At 30.0% G+C, this 19,340-nt stretch overlaps 1 protein-coding gene across 1 annotated transcript; it reads left to right on the top strand.

Moving 5' to 3' along the window:
- Window positions 1-2,174: 2,174 nt before the first annotated feature.
- Window positions 2,175-13,427, top strand: LOC123914213 (protein ECERIFERUM 26-like). Its single transcript, XM_045965281.1, has 2 exons — window positions 2,175-2,863; window positions 12,295-13,427. Exons 1-2 carry the CDS (start codon window positions 2,429-2,431, stop codon window positions 13,177-13,179), a joined length of 1,320 nt encoding a protein of 439 aa, XP_045821237.1. The 5' UTR covers window positions 2,175-2,428; the 3' UTR covers window positions 13,180-13,427.
- The last annotated feature ends 5,913 nt before the right edge of the window (window positions 13,428-19,340 follow it).

The raw sequence follows: 19,340 nt of genomic DNA, 5'->3' as shown, positions 1-19,340 counted from the left end.
GTGACGCAATAAAAAAATAGAAAAATAAAACGCATTTAAATGAGATAACACATAAGAAAGAAACTTCTTTGTAATTTACTATATTTAAATTGGATCTCATAACATTGCTCTATAGTCCTTGACTTTAACTGGGAAGCAAAATAATGGTCTTTGGTTTAATTTTACCACTGACATGTATGATGATGGTCCATCCTATGAGAGCAGATACGCCATTATAGAAACTGTCCCAATTAATGGTCCCAAGTCGAGTTATAGGGTAAGGTATCCCATAAAGCTTTTTTAAAAATGATTGAATGGTTAGAATTTTACATTTAAAATAAACTAGTAAGAAATTCAGCATTTTTTTTTTTTGGAAAGAGGAGCAGAAAGATATGTTATCTCAGAAGATAAATATATTAAAAAATATAAGAGAGAAAGATGTACAAATAAAAAGGGACTAGGCCAAAATCTTTTTAAAAGTTAACAAACCTAAAATTAGGTCTACCAAGTTTGTTAACAACAAAACTTTCTCTAATCGCATGAGGAATTTCATTCCAAATTGTAAGACAATCAAGCTTAAGCCCTATGTTAGCTAAGCCATCAGCACAATAATTTTCATCCCTATACATATGAGAGACTATGAAATTCATACTTCTAATAAGAACTGAACAATTAAACCATCTATTTCTTAAGTTCCAAGGACCAAAGATAATGATTTAAAAGCAAGCACCACTAAAGTGGAATCAGTCTCTAACCATAAATTGTTCCAATTGTTATTAGCAGCTATTTACAACGTCTATATATAAGTATTTTTTTAAAAGAAAATGTTTACTTTTTAGATTCATTATAAAATTAATGTACTTAGACTATAATGTTGCCTAGATAAATCAACTTTATAATGAATGTAAAAAGTAAACTTTTTCTGAGTGGGAAGGGTAGCTCAACTGGTTAAAGTTCTGGGTTAAAGCACGATGTCTAGACTTCAACACTGTGTTTGTTTAGGTAGATTTACAAAAGAGAGAAATAAGAAAGAGAGAGATAGCAAAGAAATTAGCTATTTCTATGGTTTGGATGAGAAGAGAAATAAGGAAAGAGAGAAATATAATGGTTAATAACTGCCAAAAATAAATCTCTCCATATTAGGAGAGATTTGTGTAACAAGAAGTGAAATAAATAATTTTACAACAATACCCTCATTCAACTAATTTATTTTCTTGTAGAAAAGGGTAAATTTGTTATTTTCTCATTTTTATTAATTTCTCTCTTCTCACTTTTCTATTCATCCAAACTATATAAAATTTCTATCCAATTTCTCTTCTATCTCTCTTCTCTCTTATTTCTCTCTTCACTATTTCTCTCTTCCCTATCTCTTTGACATCCAAACATAGTGCAAGTCCCAACAAAAGAGAAAAAATTAACATTGTAATACTAACTAACAACTAACATTATTTATAAATAAAAAAAACTTTTTCTTATATATAGACTCGAAGAGAGTATAATATTTTTTTTTATGTTGATTTACGTTTGTATTTAATATACTTTAAAATTTAAATAAGTAAATATTGTTATTTTATTCTAAGGAAATATCCATATATACTTAATAATGTCAATTTGATAAAATTATTTACCTCATTTTATTTGCTTATAACTTAACAATTTTTTCTTCATGTTTTCTCTACTGTTCTTAATCTAAGGGTTTATAAATTACAAAAAATAAAAATACACTTAAGAAGAGAAAGAATCAACCATTAGATTAAGAAAATGAGAGAAAACATGAGAGAAAAAATTGGAGAGTATCCAAATACTTAATTTTTGTAGAACAATCAAATGCCACACAAAAACTCAACCGCTAGCTGAAGAAATGATTGGAATACAGCTGCTTGTTGTGGGAAGTGTGGGTGGTTAAGTCTCACATTGACTATAAATGAGAAAAATATTGAATTTATAAGAGATGTGGGTCAATAACTTAATGCCTTAAGATTTTGGGTAAAGTGAGATGTTCAACTCACTTGTACTCTGTGCTCAATGTAGATGATTTCTCGGCTGCCCCTTCATGACCCAACAGTCGATTGATCGATGGTTTGATGAAAGATTCAACCGACTCTTTGCATCGAAAGTCTTCCTAACGAAGGATGGTCACAATTTGCCTTATGGCCCACTAACATGTAACAAGAGAGTGAGCATAAATGCATACTGAGGATAACCAATCCATAAATTGAGAAGGGATTGAGTGTATAAATCTAACTACTATTTATGTAGCTTCTACGGACCAATGGCCAAACGCATAAGTTCCCATTAATTCTCTATCCCATCCTCTTGGTGGTTCCTCACTTCCTCTCATATCAAATACTACTTCATAGTAATTCTATATATATTGTTGTTGCCACCCTCTCCTTTGGTACAACAACATTTTTTTTTTAAAAAATTCTTATAAGGTGAAGCCATCAATATGGTTTTCTCACATGAAGAGAAAGAGAGTTTAGTGTATGATGTAAGACTATCTTCAGTTGGACCGGGTCGGGTCACCGGATCAGATGTTTTCCACAACCCCGGCGGTTTGGACTTGGCCATGAAACTTCACTACCTTAAAGTGGTTTATTTATATGACTCTAAGGCCGCACAAGGCCTAACCATTGCAAAAATAAAAGAGTCCATGTTCAGTGTATTCAACCATTACTTTATTACTTGTGGCCGATTTCGACGATCGGATTCAGGCCGACCGTTCATCAAATGTAATGATTGTGGAGCTAGGACAATTGAGGCCAAATGCACCAAAACTCTAGATGAATGGCTTTCTATGAGGGATTGGCCTTCCTATAAATTGCTCGTCTCTCAACAAGTCATTGGACCAGAATTATCGTTTTCTCCTCCCGTTTTATTGCAGGTTCTTTAATTTGCTTAAGACTTATATGCATGCACGTCATACACACCTTAATCATATATTTTAATTCTTACGATATTAATTTTAATAATTTAATATTGTATTTTTTTTCTTGACCAATTTTATTATTGGTTTAATATGTTAAGTATATCACATCATATTACCGCAATACATATGCATGTCTCTACTCTCTTCTATATATATATATATATACTTCACTTCAGACAAAAATAAAAAACACTAATTAAGAGATAGCATTTTTTTTAAGTAGATAGATGAAATGAAAAACTATTGAGTTAGAATTTGTAGACTAAAGTTAGCATTTCTATCATTTTTTTTTTTTTTTGAGTTGGTGAAATAGAATTAAGAGAAAAAAGGTAAAAGCTTATTAAAAATAAACAAACTAAAAAGAGACAATTAGTTTGAATTTTTTTTTTATCCGAGAGGCATGAAAAAATTTAGTGGACACTCCTCTTCCTCAAGCCATGGTCATGACTCTAGAAAATCCATTATTTTTGGTTATATGTCTTTTTCTACTCTTGAAGATTCTAATTTAAGGATTTATATTTCTTATTTAAATATTCCGTCCCTTTCCGCTTAAATAAAAAAACAAAGGTTTTGTGTTTTCCAAAACTTATGATGTGGATCCGACTCCTAAATAAGGAAATCATTTTAGAGAATAAAGTGAATATTATGGTTTTTTTTTTTTTTTACTAAAAAGTGAATATTATGGATTATTTATTAATAAATCAAAATAGATATTGTAAGTATATTATAACTTAAATTTTAATGTTAATATACAATTACACTCAAGTTTTTTCAAATTTTAGTTAATACTGAAAATATATTAAATAGCACAAATAAAATTTATTTTAATTAATCAGTTTTTATCATAAGTAACTACTAGCTATAGCCAGTTTAATTTTGATTAATGTGTAAAAAAATAATATTAATTTACTTCAACTAATTTACGGTTAAATGTGTTTTTCGTCCCTATAAAATTAGCGAATTTTGTCCATGTGAGCTTAGTTCAGTTAGTAGGGACATTGTATATATTATGCAGGAGCCAAGATTCGAATTCTAGACATTCCACTTATTCACCTTTAAAGTGAAATTTCTAGCCATTAGACAACTTTACAAAAAAAAATTAGCAAATTTTGGTTTTCGCTCATATAAAAAAAAATCACATGTTTTAATTCCTTGAATATTTTATGTTTTGTTTTTAGTCTTTAACAATTTTTGTTCATTTTAATGTCAATGTTACGACTATTTTATGTTCAAGATGTGTTTACATATTATGTTAAACCTATTAAGACTATATTATGTCCAAAATATGTCAAAAACATATAAGAACTTTATCTATTAGGGACTAGAAACAAAAAAATAAGGTTGGACAACAAGTTTTTTTATTTTTTATTTTATTTTATAGAAACTGAATTGGTTGGAAAACAAGTAATTTAATTTAGGCTTATATATATGCAATTAGTCCCTGAAATTGTATCAAGTTTTGGTATTAGTCCCTGCACTTTTTTTTGTTGGCTATTAGTCCTTGTAATTTGAAAATAGTTTGCTTTTAGTCCCTACCGTTACACAAACGTTAAAAAATTCTTAGAAATTAACGGAGTGTCATGTGGTCCAATCCAAATAAACCACGTGGCACAACAAAAGTCTCACTTTTATGCTATTAATTTTATTAATAAAATTAAATAATTAGAAAGAAACAGAGATTACATAAAAGAGGGCTTTAGGAGTTGATCTTCTTCTTCCTCCGTCAAACAGCTTCCATGGCTTAGCAACCAAACAAAGATAAAACTACACCGAGAAATAATTGAAATTTGATAGCAAATTTCACCGAAAATTCCTTCCAATTTAATTAATTGGAAGAGATGAGTTAAGTTTAAACAAGTACTAATTAATAATCTATTTCTTCACATATGCTTCCTCTCTTCATTGCTGCTCTTCTGCTCTTGCGATCTCTACTGCAGCTGTTGTTGCGTTAGATGTTGTTTTCGTCACTGGCTTCAGATGATTTTCTAAATGAAGATGATTTTGATCGGTGGTTGTGGTTGTGACGGTCGTACTCGTGGTCGCGATCGGAATGGTGGATTTTCGGTTGGGAAGTAGAATTGCCACATGATGATGGTGGATTTGGCTTATGCACATAGGAATGGAAAAAACATTGTCATCTTCTTCATTTTAATTAATTATTATTTTTATTAAATCCACCCTTATTTATTTATGTTCTTCAAAAAATAAATAACATAGACTTTTGTTGTGCCACGTGGCTTATTTAGATTGGACCACGTGGCACTCCGTTAATTTCTAAGAATTTTTTAACGTTTGTGTAACGGTAGGGATCAAAAGCAAACTGTTTTCAAATTGCAAGGACTAATAGCCAACAAAAAAAAGTGCAGGGACTAATACCAAAACTTGATACAATTACAGGGACTAATTGTATATTTAAGCCTTTAATTTATATCATAAAGTTTTAAACCATGAGAATACATAATATTATATAAACTTATTGTGAAAACATTTTCAATTTTTTTTTTAAAGTATGTGTTAGTTTTACTTTTAATTGTTAATAAGAAGAAATGAGGTTCTTAAGAAATAATAAAAATAACCAACTATATGCAAAAAAAAAATCCACTTCCTCTTTTTTTAGGGTTTTACAATAAAACTGATGATCGAACTTAAAACTTTATGCATACTATCCAAATTCCTCGTCATTATATTAAATTTAGTGGCTTAAATTCACTTCTATTACCGTTAAAAATAATAATTATAAGAGAATATTTTATTGAGGCTAAACTATACAGAAGTTATGCATAGATATGTCAAAGAGCATATGATTAGAAGGTACAAAACGCAACTCAACCGGCAATGAAGAGTGAAATAGTAACAGAAAACTGTGCACGGGTCGGGTGTGGTCGGTTTCGGTTTCAATTTAGCCCAATCATATGAAACCGATCACACATAATACTGACCCAATTTCGACCGAACTATGCATCGGTTTTTCCGGGTCTCGGGTTACATGGGTCACGGGTAACACGGATCGGTTGATTCGGGTATTAAAAACTAGTTTTACAAAAACAAAACAAAAGGAGAAAAATCGAAAACATAAGAGAAGTGTCATGGATAGAGGAGTACTAATATCGAAATTAGAAAATAAAAAAAACACAGTGAATCAAAAATTTGAAGAGAAGAAGATAGAGTGATGATTGAGATTGAATGTTTATTGTTTGTTCTTGCTTAATAGATGGGAGTAAAAAGAATGATCGATCGTTTCAAATTTTGATTTGAGCTTTTTAGAGTTAATTGAAGAATGGAGTTTGAGTCTCTCACAAAAATGATGTTCTTAGTAGTTGTATGTTAGATCTAGTGTTGTAGAAGAAATTACTCCATGACTTATGATTAGGGTTGGGAACAGGCCAGGCCAGGCCAGGCCTACGATTTTTTTTTAGGCCTGAGCCTGGCCTGTGGCCTATCAAATGTTATTTTTTTTGGCCTGGCCTGAGCCTTTTAAAAGCCTGGCCTGGCCTTGTAGCCTGTTTAAAAGTCTGTGTTACATTAAAGCTTCTCTATATAGTTTTTTTAAATAGGCTAAATAGGCCTTAAAAAGTTCACATTTAAATTTTTATAATTTCTACAACATTAAGAAAAAGCTAATAATATGATTAACACAATAATTAAAAACTAATAAAATAACAAATACGATTACGAAAAGTCGCAATAATTAAAAGCTAATAATATTTATATAAATAATATTTTTTTTATAAGATATAAATAATAATATTATATAAATAATAATTATTATAAACAGGCCGGCCTATCAGGCTTCGTAGGCCTTTTTAGAAGCCTAAGCCTGGCCTATTTATGTAAACAGGCCGTTTTCAAAGCCTAAGCCTGGCATTTTTAATAATCAGGCCAGGCCAGGCCAGACTTATACAGGCCAGGCCGAAGGCCCCTGTAGGCCGCCTGGCCTATTCCCAACCCTACTTATGATGAGAGAGACTTGTTGTTTGTGGTGAGAGTCTGAGAGAGAAACTTCAGCAAGTATATGACTCATGTAGAAGATGTAAAGAAATTTATTTATTTTTTACTTACAAGAGAGAAAGTGATATTGATACTTAAAATTAATTTTATTACTAATAAATTGAGACTACTAGAAAGTTACGCCAATTAAATTATGTGAAGACTAGTCAGTGGGTAGCATGCTATGATAACTAGTTTGCTTTTGTGGGTCTCAAGAAAAATGACACATACTAATAATACTATGCTATGCATTAGTTTTCTTTCTTTTTTCCTGTGATTAGACAAGGCACTGCAAAATTTTGAGAAAAAATGCATTGGGGCAGTGATGCATTGACTCACATAGCTGTATATTTACATGTGTCGGTCGGGTTCGGTCTGTATGGGTGGAGTTTAAATAAAACCGGGCCCGATCGGTTCAACTCATCTAGACCTGATTTTTCTTGAACTGTGGTCCGGTTCACCCAATTCAACCCGCCCGAATTGGTTTTTCACTTTCGGTTTTTTCGGTTTCGGTCGGGTATTTTTTTTCTGCACACCCCTAAAACTAACAATAGTACAATACAGCCTCTTCACAATAAATCTGCTACTTCAATAACTTTGATAGCAAAATAAGCAAAGACAACTTGAAAATCTAATTAACACCTAATCCTACTTCATGTAAAGATAACATGTCTCAACATGCTAGCAAAACAAAGTAGATACATGAGAAGTCGGAAGTTAGTATAAGCGAAGAGTATCTAGACATCAGAGAACAAAACAAATTTTATTCACATCTTCTGTTTATATCTTCTTATTATATTAATAATAAAAAAATGTACATAAACCGGAGAGACATAGACCTTATCATTATTAGCTAAATTATATGAGACACCTTCACGCACGCATCTTGAATGACTCTGACTTGTCTTATAATTGAAACTTATTATTAGAGGACTAATGCAATTTTAATTTTTGGGTTACTATATATTATAAAGATAAAATTTCTACCGTTATTAAGAGTGACTAATAAGTCACATAAACTCACTTCTACCCGAATATTTTTTTCATATAAAAAACATTATAATTCGTCCTTTTTTGGCCCCGTTGTGTCATGAGTCATCTCAACTCAATTAATTCTCCAATCTCTGCACCATTTTTCTGGTAGAGAATTAATACACGTCCTTAAAAGGCAAAACCTATTAATATTATCCTTGTAGTACATTCGCAACTTATTTGCTTTTTTTTTTCTTCATCATTCATCAATATAGTACTCCCATTTAATTAGTACACGTACAAATTACAATTGCCGAACTATTCACTATCTTAAACATGAGGGGTTCTTTTTTAGTACAAATACAAACTACTAATAAGTAATATGATTATTAGTACAAAAATAAATTTGTCAAAAAAAAAAAGTAATAATAAATTCAAGCATGGCCATGGTTTTATATTTAAGGACAACTTTTTTATGAGATGAGTGTTTATGTGGACTTTTTTGCTAGGCTTGGAGCCTCATCAGGTACCAATTTCACAAGTCATACCTCTTCTTCGAAAAGCATACGTTAGGATCGATGTTATAGGAACTTTATTCCTTATCTTTGTTATATGAAAAAAAAAAAAAAAAAACTAGTTAGTGTTCTCATGGTACTAGTTAACAAATTAAAAAAAACACAAAAAAAAAAGTTATGGATTAAAAGAATTAAAATTTAGATTTTTAATTGGCTGACTACACAATTTTTTAAAAGAACTTTCTAAATTTGAATTTTTTAAAGTGTGTATCAAATACAGTAGTACTCCCTCCGGTCCTTTTTATAAGGAACACTTAGGGCAAAAAATTTGGTCCTTTTTATAAGAAACTTTAACCAATTTTCTAATGTTTTAAATGTTCAATTTCACTTATGCCCTTATTTATTATGGGAGAGAATTTAAAAATAAGTAAGTTAGTAGAATAAAGATTAATTAAATAAGGGTATACATGGAATAAATTAAAATTTATAAGAGTATTAAATGAAAATAACTATGTTAAATGTGCTTCATTGGTCTGTGTGATTTTTTCAAAGTGTTCCTTATAATAAGGACCAGAGGGAGTATTATTTAACGCATGCCATATTTAAATATGGAGAATGTTAACTTGTGCCCTTAAGGGCACATATTAAGAAGATAAATGTGGAAAAAATTTATTGAACATGACCCTTTAAATATCAAGAGAATATATCTTTATCTCACTACTACTCATAGTCTCATAGTATAGACATTTCTCTACCTCTTTAATACTTTTTGTCCTTTTATTTATGAGAGTTTGCGACAGTCAGAGGATTCAATCCCAAATCTGCAAATTGATTTTTGACTCTGTAATACACTTTTGAATAAGTCTTGATTTTATAAATATCTCATAAAAGTCTCTGATTTTATTAATATGTCAAATTAGTTCTTGTAGTATTTAATAACTTACTACTAATTTGGTCCATAAATTTTTCTCGCTTACTATTAATTTAATCTCTAACATATTCTAAGGTACCGTTTGGCCCGACTTTTTTATTGCCTAAAAGTTACTTTAAAAATAAGCTCAAAATAAGTGCTTTAGAAATAAAGTTAAAGTTGTTTGGTGATTTCATTTTTTTGGAAAACTTTAAATAAACTATTTTTTAAGATCTGTTTGATTAAATATTTTGTAAAAGTTTCTATAATATCAAAAATCATTATAAATAAATAAAATGATTTAAAAATATATTAAACAAATATTAACATTTTGTGTGTCTATATATAACATTTTTTTACGCAATCTATATATAACATTTTACTTAATAGTGTTTTATAAAATCTACCGTTTGATTAGAACTAGAAGTATATATTATTTAGATCTTCTATGTCAAATTTTACACAAATTTAAAATAATTTGATACGTTATTGATATTCATAAAAATTAAAAATGTTCAATAAAGATGCATAAATCTTTAATTTTAACGAACCTCGGTAACATATAAAATAATTTTAGGTTTGTGTAAAATTTTAATACAAATAATCTAAATGATATAAACTTTAAATCCATTGTAAATTTTATAAATTTATATTTGTTAAAATATTATTACATGACATAACAAATTATCAACTGTTTAATTTTATCTACCACAAATATACTGATTAAAATGAATGATTATTTTTTATTATTTTTATTTAATGAATAGTAGTATGCACTTTTACTGTGATGATGAAAATTAATAATAGTGCATTTTCTATGTGTAAAAATAATACAAATAATAATAGCAATAGTGCACATGATATCAAGGTGATGCATATAAATGAATATCTCACTTAAATCTGAATTATTTGCGTTGCATATACAAATGAATAATTGTTATATATAAGATTGTTATGAAAGACGATGCATATATATAAGATTTAATCACGTGTGTCAAAAAATAATATATAACAATATCACTTAAATATTTTTGCTTTCTCTGGGATTCGAAGAGGTTAGGGAGCGAAAAGTTGTTTTGGCCTAAAAAAAGTTCCATATATTAACTTTGCTAAAAGTTGATTATTGATATATTTTACACATACAAATTAAGTTACTTTTTTTATTAAGTACTTCTAATAAATACTGTTTGGCCTGACTTCTCCTTTTTTGGAGTAAAAAGTCAGAAATAAGCTGGGCCAAACGGTACCTAAAAAACACTAATATTAATGAAATTTGACAGAATCCATTTTTAAAATAAATATTCATATATACACTCATAAACTTATTAATTTAAGAACATTCTATAAAAATATATGGATCAATATATATTTATAGATGCTCTTAAATATATCGTGTGGTGTGTTGTTCCTTTTGAAAGAGTAGAGATAAGATGCATTCATTAATCCCCGAGTCCATGTTGTTTTCAGTCCATTAATTGATGTTGGGGGGAAGTCAATTTCTTAATATCAGGATAACAAGGGTCCTCCTAATGACACTGATTAAGAAAATAAATATTAAAAAAAAATTCAAATTTGACTTATAAAGTTGAATATACTGCTTTCAAATATAATATTTTTATATATTTATTTACTTAATTAATGTTCTAAGAATACTCTTTAGCAATTTTTTAAAATATATAGAAGGGAAAAGACTAATTTTTAAGAGAGCCTTTTTCTTCTTCAAGACATTAATAAATTATAGTGTACTCCCTCCGTCCCAAATTAAAAGGAAAAAAACAAAAATCACACTTATTAAGAAAAAGTAGAACATGATAATTTGAAATATGTTTTTGTGGTTTTTCTTTGGAATAAGTTGAATGGGAAGATATAACAACAATTTTTATTGGTTATTGTTTACTAAGAAAAGGGGAGAGAGAAAATTAAATGCAATTTATATTTAATTTTATGTGATTAACAAAAAACAAATTCTTAAAAATAAATTTTCTCTAATAATTTAGAATAAAAATAAGATTTTTTCCTTTATAATTTGTAACGGAGAGAGTATACTCCCTTGTCATGCAATATATCTAATGTTTGATCATTTTACAGAAAAGATCACATAATAATAAAAGAATTCTATATTAATTATTGGTGTATTTTTATTATTATAAACCTAAAGTGGAGAACAAGCAATTAAAGTTATATGAAAAATTTAAAATAACAAATGAATTCATGAGTCTTTTAAGTTTCGCGTTTGTAATAGTTAGGTCATTTAACTGTTTTAGGTAACAAATAGATACTTTGGGTCCGTTTGATTCGCTAAAAATAAGGGACTGGACAGGACAACTGTAGTTGTACTGTGTTTGATTGTAAAACTGTTTCAGGAACTGGACAAACTGAGAAGCAATGGACAGGACAAAAACAGAATTTTTTGTACCTCACTAAACCACAGCACAACTTTTTGTCCGCAGTACAAGTTGTCTAAAATGCCAAAATACCATTTTATTAACAAAATATCGTATAAGACAAAAAAATGTTCAATATCCCAAAAGTTTGTTCTGTGCTGTGCTGTTCTGTCATGTGTTGTGTTGTTCTGTCTTGTACTGTTCTGTCCAGTACTCACCCTTTAACAAATCAAACACACCCTTTAAGTTTTTTAGTTACCAAATTGTTTCTAACTTTTTGTACTGTTACCCTTCTTAAAGTTATTCTCCCTCCCAGTTGGGCCTCAATTGTCTGAACTTAATGGTTAACATCAGTTAAGCATCAAATTCACCATGGTTAACATCAAAATTAACGGTCATGTCGGTGTTTTTGTAAATATAGGATAACTAGAAAGGTAACGATACAACAAGTTAAAAATTTAAAGACCTATTTATTACCTTGAAAACCTAACTATTACAAACGCAAAATTTAAATACCCCTAAATGCATTTCGTCTAATAATCATATACCCAATTTTGCATTAAACAGCAGCCATGAATTGAATTCATGAGAAGCATTCATAAGTCTTTGTTTTTGCAGGTAACTCAATTCAAGTGTGGTGGGATTTCATTGGGTCTTAGTTGGGCCCATGTACTTGGGGACCCACTTTCAGCTTCAGATTTCATCAACCTATGGGGCCAAACCTTGAACAATTTGAGCCTAAAAAGTCCTTTCAACATTCCAAGATCCGCCCCAACACCCCTTAAATCAGGGCTCGAAAAGAATCCGGCTACGGTTAAACAGGTCGACCCGGTTGGCGATCACTGGATCCTAGCCAACAACAAAAAAATGGACACATTCTCCTTCCACATAACTAGCTCTCAAATGAATAAATTGCAAGCCCAAATTTGGAGTCCGAATGATGAACAAACCCCTCATTTTGAATCCCTATGCGCAATAATTTGGCGTTGCATTGCCCGAGTTCGAGAAGGATCCGAACCCACAACAGTGACTATTTGCCGACCCGACCCTAATGGTAGGGGCAATGATATAATTGGAAATGACCAATTGATATGCAAGGTTGAAGCTGGAAACGAATGTTCTATTGTTGACACTAATTTGAAAATTTTGGCTAGCATGCTTGTGGATCAAGGTATTGATGAGAGGAATCAAATTGAGGAAGTTGTAGAAAAAGATCATGGGGTGACTGATTTTTTTGTCTATGGTGCTAATTTGACATTTCTTGACTTAGAAGATGTCAATGTGTATGACTTAAAATTGAAGGGACAAAAACCCAGATTTGTTTATTACACACTTCAAGGGGTTGGAGATGAAGGTGTTGTTTTGGTGCTTCCTTGGTCAAAAGATCCTAGCATAAATAATATTGATGGAAAGTTTGTTACCATTATATTGCCAGAAGATGAAATGGTGAAACTTAAATCTGAGCTTAAGATGAATGGTGTTATGTTTGAAGGTGTTTATTAATATGAAAAATTATAAGCAAGTGTAAGAATAAATAAGTTTGGTATTGCAGTCCAAAAAAAAAAAAGTTTGGTATTATTTGTGTGTAATTTATGTTTGACTGTGGTGTGAAAATATATATAGTTTGCAGTATATTATGTTGGTTTATTTGGGGCTCTCAAATAAATGTTGTATATTGGCATGCAAGGCCTAATTGTTTGTCGTATAAATTATATTTTTAAGGGAAAATATTATCATATTTCTTTTTTCAAGGATTCGTTTTATATTCTCTAATATTCATGTTTCATTCTCTAATTATCCAAATAATCGGGATTGAAATCCTCGTAGTGATAATTTAGCTTCAGAGTTTGGATGATACTTTTATTATGATGAATAAATATGATATGTGAATGAACTATTTAGACACATTAACTGCAAGGTGTCTTTATTTGATCATGCAAATTAAGAAGAGTTGCATCATGTTTTGTTCTTAACCGTTTAGAGAGGACTTATATTTAGTCTACATGATGTGTGATACTAATTTTAGTATATATTACTTTTATTAATTTGTTTGTTTCTAGAGTGATCTAAGTATCATAATCTCTTTGGGTTAAGAATAATTTTAGTATGATATGAGAATGGTCTCAGTACCATTATTGATTGATATTGTAGGTATGGTAGTACCAATGATTTATAAATTTGATATTGTAGTATCAATTCGAGTGGTATCGAAGTACCATTCACGAAGGTGTATTTCTTGTTTGATTTTTTTACAGTGCAGTAGCAAATCGGTATACAATTAAACTGAGTTAGTTTATCCCGAGACTTCTGCTTGCACAATTTTGGACACTTACGTCCAGGGGCGGACCTAAGTTGTGGCAGAGTGTGGCCTTGGCCACACTGGTATTTTTATATATAGTGTATGTTTGGTAAGTCCAATAAGTTAACTTATATATTTTTTACACTAGCTTATAAATTTGTTTGATAAAATGAATGTGTTTGGTAACATACTTATCTAATTAGTTTATAGTATTTTTTTTGAGATGCTATTTTCAGTAGCGTATGAACATATATTTTATAGCTTTTTAGATTTTATCGCATTTTTATCCTTATTATTTTCATTTTTAAAAATTATAATAAGTACCCACTAATCATACGCACTAATCATGTACTTTTATGTCATTTTGTACTTAGAACAACTAAATTTATCAAACATTTTAATTTTAAGACTCAAACAAAAAAACAAACAGAGCTCTTTCAATGTCTTGATTTTCTGCTACAAATATTAAAAGGTTCAACAATGAATTGATTTAAGACTTAAACTTGGCCTTTCTTTTATTTACATCTTCATGAAATGATTTCATATATGATTGTTTCTTTACGATCTTGGCCACACCAGAATTTCATGTCTGGATCCGTCCCTACTTATGTGTTAAAGAGAGCGACTTAGTCTGCGATTCAACCCAATAATTTTTTCGGTAGCTGAAAAATTATTTTTAAGCGATTTTTTAACTCCGGTAACATCACCAAATGAGTAAAATTTTGAACAATATTAATGCTAAGCTATAATAACATCAACAAAATATTACTTGTAAAAAAATATTTTATTACCTTAAACCGAAACCTCATTCTCACACTCTACATTTATATTTTTATTAACACAAAAAAAGTTGTATCTAAAGTCATGAGTTTGATCTTTGACTTTTGAATGCAACAGTATTAAAACTTTTAGGGAGAGTTTGTCATCTATTTTAATCCATCAAAACTCGAATGATTGGTCTTTACAATTAAGCGTAAGTACCCTGTTTACGTCAAGAAAAAAAAAGTTGTAACGAAAATCACGCATCCACCTTATAATAAAATCTCTTGGTACATTTTCCCTTATTATAATAATTGATGTGTACTGCGTCAAAAAAAAATAATTGATGTGTACTTCCATTTTTATCATTTTACTCATCAAGCAGGCCTTTATGGAAAACATGTGCCCTCGAGATCATTTCTAGGAATGGAGTGTTTGGAAACCCATCTCTTTCCTTGAAAGCTTTATTTAATTGAACAAATGTCTTGTTATCTTCCTAAATAACACACCTTTCAATTTTCAACTTTAAGGGCCCGTTTGGTGCACAGGATAAGAGAGTGACAGGATAAGATATAAAACAGAATAAGGATAGGATAAGATAACAGCAGGATAACAATTATACTCAGTTATCATATCCTATGTTTGGTGCACACAGGATAACAAACATGATAACTATTATATTTTGTTTTTAATACATACTTGCTCATAATAATATGATAAGATATATAACATATTTAATTAACAAAATTACTCTTGTAAAACAATTGTTATTTTTTTAAAATTATTTTGTAATACTTTGAATTTTATAAATAAAAAATATAAATAAGTAATCAAATAACTTTATATAATTTAAAATAAAAATCATGAGAAAATAATCAAGTTTAATTTTTTATATGAATCATGATCAAATAAATAACTCAATAATATATACATGTTAGATAAGCCAAATAAATATATGATATATCTCATACGTAAATAATAAAACTACTATTGCAAAAGAATTATATTTAATTTTTTATAAAATTTAAATTAATATCCCTATTTGTCAATTTTTTAATAATCATTTTACTTTAAAATATTGTAATTTTAGTAAAATTTTGATTTTTTAGAATATATAAATTACAAAATTACCCTGTGAGAAAATCACATATATTTAAAAATTAATTATTTTATTAATTTTATTTTATGTATTTTAAAATATATTTTATAAAATAAATCAATAATTTTTTTTTCTTCTTATCCTATCCTGCTGGTAACCCAGCTCAAATTCAGGATAAGAATTATAACTAGAGAGACATGATAGGATAAGCTTCAGGATTAACTTATCATATCCTGCTGTATCATCAAACACTGGATTGCGACAGGATATGATACAGTTATCATATCCTGTGTCTTATCCTGTGCACCAAACGTGCCCTAATAGAATAGGATAGGATGAACAAAATTTTCATTATCTAGCTAATTTAATTTCTTACTATTTCACATTTTGTTTAACTAACTAAGCGTGTGTTTCCAAAAATGAGAAAATACGGTGATACATACCGAATGTTTGTCAAATTCTTTAATTCATCGTCTATTTCTTCTATCTTTTATTATTTATTTTTTACAAAGTAAACAAGCGTAGAAAATACGTAAAAAAAAAAAAAAATTAATGATGACGAAATGTGTCGGCGGTGACGACATGAAGTCTCATTGAATGTACTCAACACGCTATAAACGTTAAATTTGCATTTGCTCGATTTTAAATCCTTAATTATTGCATGAATTAGGATATGTTAACATTCTCCAAAAAAATATCGTAAATTATACGAGAGAAAGAAATTTATTGAATAATGATGATGATGAAATGGGTGACTGCAGTGACGACATTGAAGTCATTGAGTGCACTCAATCAAAAAGCAAGATTATGCATTCATACATAAAGTGCACTTTACGTATAGCTGATGAAAGTCATAACCGAATAACTAATTTTGGCACTTTATGGTTTTCTTTTCTTTTACAAAAGAGGTTAAGAGTTGTAATTTTGGAGGTGAAGATGAACTACTTTAGGAGTTTGATAGTTTTAAACTAAATAAATAAATGACGAGTAATACTAATAATAGTCAAAGTATGCATTTATTTTTTTATTACATAGAGGGCAAAAGCCAAAGAAGAAAAAACTACGACGGAATTACACGAGAAATATATATTCCCATAGTATTTGCATGCAACACTCTCTATGGCCAACAAGGTCTAAAATACAAGTCTATTTAGTATGTTTGAAAAACATTTCTCATATATAATCAAATAATTGATTTCGCCACTTTTGTTAATAACGACATTCGTGACTTTTTATTAGTTAGACAGAGACAACAATGTGTATCGTATATGAATTATTATAAAATGTACGATTTAAATGCGTAAATTATGTCACTCATTTGTTGTCGCCATCAAACAACGCAAATCTAGGATGTTGTCGCCATCAAAGGTAAGTTTTTTTCTCTAATCGAGAGATAATCTAATATGTAAGAAATGGGATGGGATCCTCTCCTGTGAGATTTCTACCGGAGAAAATCCAGTGACAATCTTGACCATTGAATACTTTTTAATAATATAGTAACTGTCTGCTGCAAAAAAAAAAAAAGTGCATCGTTAGAATTTAACCGGACAAACTTTCACTGTAGAGGATCTCCTCCCGTAAGAAACTATATCCTTTTGTTAGACTAAACCCTAATTTAAGTGCATGGTCATGGAAAGGCCTGTTATTGTATATGACCTTGCTTGCTTACTTGGTTTATAAATGTAAACAAAAATTACAATGGAGCATAAAAGAATAATGGGTACATGGACGATCTTGCCCGTGTTGACGGTCATTCATTCGCCTTGAATTTTTTTAGGGTTTTTATTTTGTCTTTTAGGATTATCTAGAAGTTGGTTTGTTTCATTGTCCTACGCGTTTTTGTGTGGACTCACAGAGTTAAGGTTTATGTCCCCTCAATTTTTGTATATATTTCTTTTTCTTTTTTAATATAATAATGAGTTATAGACAAAGGATGGGGGCGAAGCCTACTTTGTCCCTTAATGTCTAGATGCACTTTGATGACAGTCAATTATATGATGTTTTTAGTAGTAATTTAGGGTAGTTTTAATAGCAATTGAAGCCCAAAAGCAAGCAAATATTTGGAAAAGTGAAGTTATTTGGCCCAGAAGCAAGAAAAGTGGAAAAAGCATAAAAAAGGGCAAAAACGTAATAAACAGCGCAACCATCGTACCTACGATGAGATCCAGCGTGGCGCGTCATTGTGGCACGATGAAGCCGGTTGAAGAAAGCAGAAAATCTGGAGAAGATCTTATATCGTACCACGATACGATCCATCGTGGCCACGATGAGGCGAAATTACACGCCGTCGTGGCCATGATGATGGGTGCGATGGACGCGCAGAAAAGCCCAAAACCCAGCTGAAAAACTATAAATAGAGCCCTCCTTCTTCACTATTATTCCAAAATATTGAGAGCTATTCAATATTCACTCTAGAGTTAGGAGAACTCTAAGGCGGAGGCAAGGAGGGTCAAGGAACTCCAAGGCCAATAAGGTTATTTTCTTTATTGTCTTTGTAATTTATTTTTCCTATGTTAGGTGGAGTAGATGAACTCCCTTACGAATGATTGGTATTGTATAATTTGGTGTTAAATTCAATTGTTCTTACATAAACTCTTTTATTGTCCGGTTTTTATTCTTTATTTTAATATTGATCACATTCGAATAAACTCTAAGGAAAATTAGTGGATATCGCATAGGAAACGAAGGTAATTGTCCCGAACGAAGGATGTACATTCAAATCTCTTAAGGAGACCATTAAATTCAGTATTTGTGGTTTAAGTGTAGGATTAAAGCTAATAATAAGAACAATCAATTCTACACGAGTTAGGGTGAGAACTAGTATAGGCACACGTGACAAATTGTGAAACCATTGAGCCTTAAGGGTAAAGATACCTAAGTATAAATAACTACGAAAAAGTGGAACCGACTTGGGCGAGGATAATTATAAACAACGTAAAGGCAACCTATACTAGGCTCTTCTCAGATTGTAATAGAAATAGGCAAAGAGTGCTCCTGAACCTATTTTATAAAGGAAGAGTAATGAAGGGATTCGAAAACACTGGACCACCTCGTGTGGACACACACGCACCGTTTTATTATTATTTGTCATTTACTTTCCTGCTCTTTATTTTTATGCACAACTCTTTCAAACAAACAAAGCGAATGTAAAACACTTTTACTTTTCAAATTCCCAAGCGAAACTAGTAATTTTGGCACAATCATGTGGAGAACGATAACTTATTACTTTATTACTTGGTTGCGATTTTATGCACTTGCAGAGCCACCATCACACTTCGTCCTATATAAACATAATATAAACACATCTTGAACATAAAATAGTCATAACATTTAAGGATTAAAATAAACATAAATTTGTCATTAAGGATTAAAAATAAAATAGAAATTTTTTAGAAGACTTCCGTAGAGATAAAAACCAAAATAAACTAATTTTATAAGGACGAAAAAATATATTTAATTTAAATTTTTTTGACTTAATTTAATTTAAAGATATATCAATACTTAAAA

This window comes from Trifolium pratense, linkage group LG3, assembly GCF_020283565.1.
Source record: "Trifolium pratense cultivar HEN17-A07 linkage group LG3, ARS_RC_1.1, whole genome shotgun sequence".
NCBI classification, from domain to species: Eukaryota; Viridiplantae; Streptophyta; class Magnoliopsida; order Fabales; family Fabaceae; genus Trifolium; species Trifolium pratense.
Note: the sequence above shows the minus strand (reverse complement) of the source record. Positions and strands in the feature narration are given on the sequence as shown.